At 47.1% G+C, this 10,000-nt stretch overlaps 2 protein-coding genes across 5 annotated transcripts in view; one reads left to right on the top strand and one right to left on the bottom strand.

Moving 5' to 3' along the window:
• The window catches only part of LOC131348650 (uncharacterized), a 9,618-nt gene extending 72 nt beyond the window's left edge, over positions 1-9,546 (top strand). Inside the window, exons 1-10 of the mRNA XM_058383782.1 lie at positions 1-56; positions 551-745; positions 787-1,087; positions 2,576-3,424; positions 3,915-3,976; positions 4,208-4,310; positions 6,281-6,385; positions 6,509-6,577; positions 6,734-7,072; positions 9,415-9,546. The exon at positions 1-56 is cut by the window's left edge and continues 72 nt beyond it. Coding sequence (XP_058239765.1) covers positions 1-56; positions 551-745; positions 787-1,087; positions 2,576-3,424; positions 3,915-3,976; positions 4,208-4,310; positions 6,281-6,385; positions 6,509-6,577; positions 6,734-6,745 — 1,752 coding nt within the window. The 3' untranslated portion in view covers positions 6,746-7,072; positions 9,415-9,546. The remainder of the gene's footprint in view (positions 57-550; positions 746-786; positions 1,088-2,575; positions 3,425-3,914; positions 3,977-4,207; positions 4,311-6,280; positions 6,386-6,508; positions 6,578-6,733; positions 7,073-9,414) is intronic.
• The window catches only part of gria3a (glutamate receptor, ionotropic, AMPA 3a), a 61,620-nt gene continuing 59,107 nt past the window's right edge, over positions 7,488-10,000 (bottom strand). For 3 of the 4 annotated variants that reach the window (XM_058383469.1, XM_058383470.1, XM_058383475.1), the window contains one exon: positions 7,489-10,000. This exon is cut by the window's right edge and continues 711 nt beyond it. The gene's annotated coding sequence lies outside the window, so the exon portion shown is untranslated. The other variant, XM_058383471.1, reaches the window with a different exon arrangement.

Here is a 10,000-nt window from a genome sequence, read left to right as displayed (position 1 = left end):
TCGTCATCTTCGTCACCCTCGTCATCCACGTCACCCTCGTCATCCTCGTCATCCACGTCATCCACATCATCCTCATCATCCACATCATCCTCATTCACCCTCATCCTCATCATCCTCATCATCCACATCAACCTCATCAACCTCATCATCCTCATCATCCACATCATCCTCATCATCCTCATCATCCACATCAACCTCATCAACCTCATCATCCTCATCATCCTCATCATCCACGTCATCCTCATCATCCACGTCATCCACATCATCCTCATTCACCCTCATCCTCATCATCCACATCATCCACGTCATCCACGTCATCCTCGTCATCCACGTCATCCTCGTCATCCTCGTCATCCACGTCGTCCTCGTCGTCCACGTCGTCCACGTCGTCCTCGTCGTCCTCGTCATCCACGTCGTCCTCGTCGTCCACGTCGTCCACGTCGTCCTCGTCGTCCTCGTCGTCCTCGTCGTCCACGTCGTCCTCGTCATCCACGTCGTCCTCGTCATCCTCGTCATCCTCGTCATCCACGTCATCCACGTCATCCTTGTCATCCTCGTCATCCACGTCATCCACGTCATCCTCGTCATACACGTCACCCTCGTCACCCTCGTCACCCTCGTCATCCACGTCACCCACGTCATCCACGTCATCCTCGTCATCCTCGTCACCCTCGTCATCCACGTCACCCTCGTCATCCACGTCACCCTCGTCATCCACGTCACCCACGTCACCCTCGTCATCCACGTCACCCACGTCACCCACGTCATCCTCGTCACCCTCGTCATCCTCGTCACCTTCGTCAACCACGCCACCCTCGTCATCCTCGTCATCCTCGTCATCCACGTCATCCTCGTCATCCACGTCATCCTCGTCATCCACGTCACCCTCGTCACCCTCGTCACCCTCGTCATCCACGTCACCCTCGTCACCCTCGTCATCCACGTCATCCACGTCATCCACGTCACCCTCGTCATCCACGTCATCCACGTCACCCTCGTCATCCACGTCATCCACGTCATCCTCGTCACCTTCGTCATCCACGTCATCCTCGTCATCCTCGTCATCTTCGTCATCCTCCTCATCTTCGTCATCCTCATCATCCACATCATCCACATCATCCTCATCATCCACCTCATCCTCATTCACCCTCATCCTCATCATCCTCATCATCCACATCATCCTCATTCACCCTCATCCTCATCATCCACGTCATCCACGTCGTCCTCGTCATCCACGTCGTCCTCGTCATCCTCGTCATCCACGTCATCCTCGTCATCCACGTCATCCTCGTCATCCTCGTCATCCACGTCATCCTCGTCATCCACGTCACCCTCGTCACCCTCGTCATCCACGTCATCCTCGTCATCCACGTCATCCTCGTCACCTTCGTCATCCACGTCATCCTCGTCATCCTCGTCATCTTCGTCATCCTCGTCATCCTCGTCATCCACGTCATCCACGTCACCCTCGTCATCCACGTCATCCTCGTCACCCTCGTCATCCACGTCATCCACGTCACCCACGTCACCCACGTCATCCTCGTCATCCTCGTCATCCTCGTCACCCTCGTCATCCACGTCACCCTCGTCATCCACGTCACCCTCGTCATCCTCGTCATCCACGTCATCCTCGTCATCCACGTCACCCACGTCACCCACGTCACCCACGTCATCCACGTCACCCTCGTCATCCTCGTCATCCACGTCACCCACGTCACCCACGTCATCCACGTCATCCTCGTCATCCACGTCATCCACGTCACCCACGTCACCCACGTCACCCTCGTCATCCACGTCATCCTCGTCATCCTCGTCATCCACGTCATCCACGTCACCCACGTCATCCACGTCACCCACGTCATCCACGTCACCCTCGTCATCCACGTCATCCTCGTCATCCACGTCATCCTCGTCATCCACGTCATCCTCGTCATCCACGTCACCCTCGTCACCCTCGTCACCCTCGTCATCCACGTCACCCTCGTCACCCTCGTCATCCACGTCATCCACATCATCCACGTCACCCTCGTCATCCACGTCATCCACGTCACCCTCGTCACCCTCGTCATCCACGTCCTCCTCGTCACCTTCGTCATCCACGTCATCCTCGTCATCCTCGTCATCTTCGTCATCCTCGTCATCTTCGTCATCCTCATCATCCACATCATCCACATCATCCTCATCATCCACCTCATCCTCATTCACCCTCATCCTCATCATCCTCATCATCCACATCATCCTCATCATCCACATCATCCTCATTCACCCTCATCCTCATCATCCACGTCATCCACGTCATCCACGTCATCCTCGTCACCCTCGTCACCCTCGTCACCCTCGTCATCCACGTCATCCACGTCATCCACGTCATCCTCGTCATCCACGTCATCCTCGTCATCGTCATCCACATCATCCTCATCATCCTCATCATCCACATCACCCTCATCATCCACATCATCCACATCACCCTCATCATCCACATCATCCTCATCATCCACCTCATCCTCATTCACCCTCATCCTCATCATCCACATCATCCTCGTCATCCACGTCATCCTCGTCATCGTCATCCAAGTCATCCTCGTCATCCTCGTCATCCTCGTCATCCACGTCATCCACGTCATCCTCGTCATCCTCGTCATCCACGTCACGCTCGTCACCCTCGTCACCCTCGTCATCCACGTCATCCTCGTCATCCTCGTCATCCACGTCATCCTCGTCATCCACGTCACCCTCGTCATCCACATCATCCACATCATCCTCATCATCCACATCATCCACATCATCCTCATCATCCTCGTCATCCACGTCATCCTCGTCATCCACATCATCCTCATCATCCACATCATCCACATCACCCTCGTCATCCACATCATCCACATCATCCTCGTCATCCACATCATCCTCATCATCCACGTCATCCACGTCATCCTCATCATCCACATCATCCTCATCATCTTCATCATCCTCATCACCCTCATCCTCCACATCATCCACATCACCCTCATCCTCCACATCATCCACATCATCCTTATCATCCTCATCATCCTCATCATCCTCATCATCCACATCATCCTCATCATCCTCATCATGGATCCTCTCCCATGTGATTATTCCTCCTCCTCCTCCTCCTCCTCCTCCTTGTCCTCCTCCTCCCATTCTCCACCCACTCCTTAGATCTGGATGTAGTTCTGGTTCCGGTGTGAGGCGGGTCCACAGTGTGTTTTGGGAGAGGATTCTTCAGGAACGTGTGGAGGGAAAACACAACATCTGGACTGACTGTGACGAGGAGCTGCAGATAGATCTCAGTTGTCTGGACGAGCTCTTTGAACAACTGCAGGTCAAACTGCTGAGGGTCAGAGGTCACTGCAACAGAGATAAACATGCTAGCAAAAGCATGTCTCAGCACAGCAGTCTGGAGAAGGTAAGAAGGCTGTTTGTCCATCAGCTCTGACCGGCCGAGAGCTGAGGAACATCACGCTGACCACACAGGAGATGAATTCACACAATTCACAAAGTTAAAGATGACCACAAAGAGCTCAGTGGTGCGTTCTCATCACACCAGTAAAGTGTGTTATGAGATTTAATACTCTGTGTAATTAACAGCTAGACAAACAGCTGGACAGGTTTCCCCACAGTTACCACGCCCTTCTCATGTTTAGCGGTTCTGTGTGTATGTGTGGTCAACACACCTGGCCACTAGTGTGAGAGGAGGATTCTGATTGGCTGAGAAGATTTTTTAATGAATCTCCTCAACCTCTGTCTCCTAAACACACACCATTCATTCTGCCTCAGACATCTCAAACACATCTGTATGAATTCATGATGTCTTGCTCCTGTGTGTGTGTGTGTATATGTATGTGTGTGTGTGTGTGTGTGTTATGGTCTGAATGAAATCTTTTCTCTCTTTGTAGGTTTGTATTCTGGGGCAAAGGAGAAGACTGAAAATTGGGATTTTCATGCATCATGTTAAAAGGTGTGTATGTGTGTGTGTGTGTGTGTGTGGCAGGAGGGGGGATGGGGGGGTTTATAAGCAGAAAACATTTCTAGCCCACAGCAGCATCAGACTGCAGACTCCTGATGGTGCTGCTGTTGGTTTGATCAAAAGTAATCAGGATGAAGGGATTAGTGAGTAACTAGCATTCATTCCAGTGTTTTTGGTGGGGTGTTTATCACTGATGTCATTTCCTGTTCCTCTATTCCACAGTAATCTTGGAGAGATCATCACTGACATCAGAAAGGGGTGTGGCCAACATTACAGTGCTGAGATACTCAACCAACTCTACAAACTGTTACCTGATTCTGACGAGGTGTGTGCATGCGCATGTGTGTGAATGTGTCTAGTGCCCGTCTATGTGTGTGTGTGTGTGTATATATAGCACACCTGTGTGTAGTGTGTGTGTCTGTGTAGCATGTCGTGTGTAGTGTGTCGTGTGTGTGTAGCGCGCGACTGTGTGTGTGTGTGTAGCACGCGTCTGTGTAGCATGTCGTGTGTGTGTGTAGCACATGTCTGTGTGTAGCATGTGTGTGTGTAGCATGTCATGTGTAAGAGCTGAAGGAGGGTCAGGAGCTGGTGACCGGTAGAAGCCTCAGGTTAGCCAGTTGAACAGGAATTCTACATGGAAATTTTATTGGGCAATATAACACACTGTGCACACAACGCTAGCATGTGAGTTACTTCATGTGTGTTCTCTGAGTCTGAGAGTAGAGTGTGAAGCGTGGTGGTCATTTCCCTACACTGCACGGTACAGAGGAAAGGTCAGAACAAGTTGAAAGGACCTGGTCATTATTTCCAGCAAAACATTACACTCTGATTCTTCTGGAACATTACAGTTTTTTACAATTGCTTGAGCACAATTTTAAAAACAAGGCTCATTTTGTCAAAACACTACACAATTCACAGATCCACACACAGATCCACACACAGATCCACACACAGATCCACACACAGATCCACACACACAGATCCACACACACAGATCCACACACACAGATCCACACACACAGATCCACACACAGATCCACACACAGATCCACACACACAGATCCACACACACAGATCCACACACAGATCCACACACAGATCCACACACAGATCCACACACACAGATCCACACACACAGATCCACACACAGATCCACACACAGATCCACACACAGATCCACACACACAGATCCACACACAGATCCACACACAGATCCACACACACAGATCCACACACACAGATCCACACACAGATCCACACACAGATCCACACACACAGATCCACACACACAGATCCACACACACAGATCCACACACAGATCCACACACACAGATCCACACACAGATCCACACACACAGATCCACACACACAGATCCACACACACAGATCCACACACAGATCCACACACAGATCCACACACACAGATCCACACACACAGATCCACACACACAGATCCACACACACAGATCCACACACAGATCCACACACACAGATCCACACACACAGATCCACACACAGATCCACACACAGATCCACACACAGATCCACACACACAGATCCACACACACAGATCCACACACACAGATCCACACACAGATCCACACACAGATCCACACACACAGATCCACACACACAGATCCACACACAGATCCACACACACAGATCCACACACAGATCCACACACACAGATCCACACACAGATCCACACACACAGATCCACACACACAGATCCACACACAAAGATCCACACACACAGATCCACACACACAGATCCACACACAGATCCACACACACAGATCCACACACACAGATCCACACACACAGATCCACACACAGATCCACACACACAGATCCACACACACAGATCCACACACAGATCCACACACAGATCCACACACGCAGATCCACACACAAAGATCCACACACACAGATCCACACACAGATCCACAGACAGATCCACACACACAGAATCACACACAGATCCACACACGCAGATCCACACACAAAGATCCACACACACAGATCCACACACAGATCCGCACATGCACGCACACGCACGCGCACGCACACACACGCACACACACGCACACACACACACGCACACACACACACGCACGCGCACACACACACACCTGGTTTCTAAGCTCTGTTACACACCTGAGTCATGTCAAAGGATTACAATCTGTATTTAGGAACTCTATCTGTCTCTTTCTCTGTTTCTTTCTCTGTCTGTCTCAGTCTTCATCTGTCTAACTCTCTGTCTGTCTCACTTTCTGTCTGTCTCACTCTCTGTAGGGAACATGTGTAGGTGAAGCTGCTGGGTTTAGAAACTCATCGTTGTTGCAGTCGGCTGATACGAAATCAAATCAGGGGATGACCCTCCTGCACTACGTTGCTATGGTAACACTAGAACAATAACTCACCCATGAACAATAATCAATCACCCATCACTGATTAATACACACACACACAGTGTTATACACACTGGAAAGGGTAACAAAGTGTGTGTGTGTGTACTTACAGGAAGCTGTGAAAAAATCCATCAATTTGCTCTTTCCAGCACAAACTGAAACATGTGGAACCAGCAGCCAGGTGTGTGTGTGTGTGTGTGTGTGTGTGCGTTTGTATTTGTATGTCTGTGTGTGTGTGTATGTGTGTGTGTGTGTGTATGTTTGGACTGGAGTGTGTAACCAAATAAATGTGTGTGTATATAAGGATGGTGTAATCAGAGTGTGTGTGTGTGTGCAGATTATCGGTTGACATGCTGCAGCAGGATTTCAGTGATTTGCAAATGAGAGTCGCCGCCCTACTGGAGGGAACAGACACTGAATTACACACACACATCACACCCTACTTACAGGCATACATGCACACACACACTGTCTTATATATATTTTGAGTATACTGATTGTGTGTGTGTGTGTGTGTGTTTGAGCAAGATGCTAAGCTAACATTAGCAGAGGTGCAGGAGGAGGTGGAGTGTGTGTTGGAGGCTCAGCGCTCGTTACAGGAGTTTCTGTGTGAAGATGACGACAGCTTCAGACTGGAGGAAGTGTGTACAACATTCACCCAGTTCACACAGCACAGGTATACACACACACACACACTCATGCACACACACATACACACTTACACAAACACACACACGCACACACACTAACCCACAAACACACACACGCGCACACACTAACCCACAAACACACACACGCGCGCGCACACACACACACATACACACACACACACGCACATACATGCACACACATATACACACCCACTCACAAACACACAGATACACACGCACACACACGAACCCACACACACACAGATTTATTTTCTACATTCTAGAACAATCCTGGAGATTTCAAAACTATGAAATAACACACATGGACTTCAGTAATCCATATGTAATGACAACAAAAACCAGTCAGTTGTTATTTTAAGACACGAAGGTCAGGTGTTCTGGAATAGTTCTTACAAGAACAGTATTGTCAAGTGCATTTGCAAAACCCATCAAGCCCCATGATGAAACTGTCTCACATGAAGACCATCCCAGTAAAGCAAGACCAAAACTGACCTCTGCTGCAGAGGAGGAGTTCATTTAGAGTCACCAGCCTCAGAAATCACCAATTAACAGCACCTCAGATTAGAGGCGTTATGAAGGCTTTACAGAGCATCAGTAGCAGACATATCTCAATATCAACTGTTCAAAGGACATTATTGTGGATTTCGGCCGCCTTCAGCATTGATTTACAATGTAGAAAGAAATAAACATCAGGAAACACCATGGAATTAGAAGGTGTGTCCAAACTTTTCACTGGGAGTGTATGTCACACGAACACACAGACATGAACACACAGACATGCACACAAACACGCACACACACACAAACACGTATACACATGTATACACATACACATGCACACACACATACAAACACATACACACCCATACGCACACATGCACACGTGCACGCCCAAACACACGCACATATACACACGCACAAACACAGACATGCACACGCACATGCTCGCACGTGCAGACACACACACACACACGCACATATAAACACCTATGAACACACACACACACATACACAAATAAACACCTATCAACACTCACATACACACACACACAGATAAACACCTATGAACACACACATACACACACATATACACACACACAAACACCTATGAACACACACACACACACACACACACATATATATATAAACACCTATCAACACACACATACACACAAACACCTATCAACACACATACACACACACACACACATATATATAAACACCTATCAACACACACATATACACACACATATAAACACCTATCAACACACATACACACACACAAACACCTATGAACACAAATACACACACACACACAAACACCTATGAACACACACATACACACACACACATATAAACACCTATACACACACACACAAACACCTATGAACACACACATACACACACACACATATAAACACCTATACACACACACACAAACACCTATGAACACACACATACACACACACATAAAGACCTATGAACACACACATACACACCCAGACATATACACACACACACACACACAGGATGTTGTTTTTCTGTCAGCAGTGATTCTGACGATTTTAAGGTGAAGTTTTTGAATAAACTGATTTATCTGATAATTATTAAAATCTTTAAAGCACAGAAACTTGCGTCTTTAATGATTAATAGTGATGAAATGGAGAAACAGCACCACCGACTGTCGGAATGTGGAACTGCACCTGCACATTTATTATAGCGCTGTCAGCGGCAGAAATACACAATTAAATTAAAGTTTATATTAAAATAAATAGACCATTGGTTTATATCATTCCTGTCAGGTATTAAAACTCTGACAGGTCTTTATTCTGTTTTATTATTGTCATGTTGTGTTTTTATTCCCATCAAATATCATACTGCAGTGTTGAACCTGTCAGACCGCCGCAGAACTGCAGCGTGTTTAACTAGCAGAAAAGGACAAAATAAACTGTAAACGTCATAACCTGTGTCCGTCTGTCTGTTCGTCTGTCTGTCTGTCTGTCTGTGTGAAAAAATGTACACAAATGATTTAATGTTAAAGACACTTTCACATTCTAATCTTTATTAACAAAATGTAATAAAATTAAACCTTCGTGCAGCTGCTAGGTTTCTAGATTACAGAAAACTAAGAGGATGACCTTTGACCTTTCACAACTCAGATCTTTGACATGCAACTTCATCCAATAATTAATGTGTTTATAAAATTCCCCCTTTTTTTTATAAAATTAGAGACACACTTCTCAATACACACATTACATTTATTTTAACAATTTCACTCATGGTCTCATTTTAAAATTCATTCATCTAAAACAATCCTAACTCAACAAGCTGCAATTAATTTTTTCAGCAAACTATTGGCTTCTAAATGGAGAAAGTACAGCGAGAAAGAAACGCAGACCAAGATGAGTTTATCCTTCACCTCATTTTTCCAACTTATCTGTTTCTTCCAACATGACGAGCACGGAAACCAACCTGGAAGCACTGAGGATCAGAACTGATCTGCTCTAGAGATGATAACAGATGATGCTGAAGCAGAAACGAGAAGCTCTGAAGCTCTGGCATTGTGAAGCACAGCTCTAGAGTTGACATGAAGCACTCTGGATGTTGTGTGCTGGAGATGATCTGCTCTGGACTGCAGTGTGGAGAAGTTCCATAAACTCTAACCAGCTGCTCTGGAGAGGAGACGGTGGAGATCGCTGGAGAACAGCGGGTCCAAAAAAGACAAATCACCCCAAATAAAAGTTATGGATCTTCTGACAGCACAAGCCTCAACATTTTAATAGCTCTTCATTATTTACCTTCATGCAAATCTTTCTCCAGTAATTTTTTTTTTTTAACCAAGACTCATCAATTTTTTTTGTAAAGTGTAAATGTTTGCGAAAGCCAAAGAGAAAGACATTTTCTGCTGGACTTTACTGGGAACATTTCTACAA

This window comes from Hemibagrus wyckioides, linkage group LG28, assembly GCF_019097595.1.
Source record: "Hemibagrus wyckioides isolate EC202008001 linkage group LG28, SWU_Hwy_1.0, whole genome shotgun sequence".
In the NCBI taxonomy this organism is placed as follows: Eukaryota; Metazoa; Chordata; class Actinopteri; order Siluriformes; family Bagridae; genus Hemibagrus; species Hemibagrus wyckioides.
Note: the sequence above shows the minus strand (reverse complement) of the source record. Positions and strands in the feature narration are given on the sequence as shown.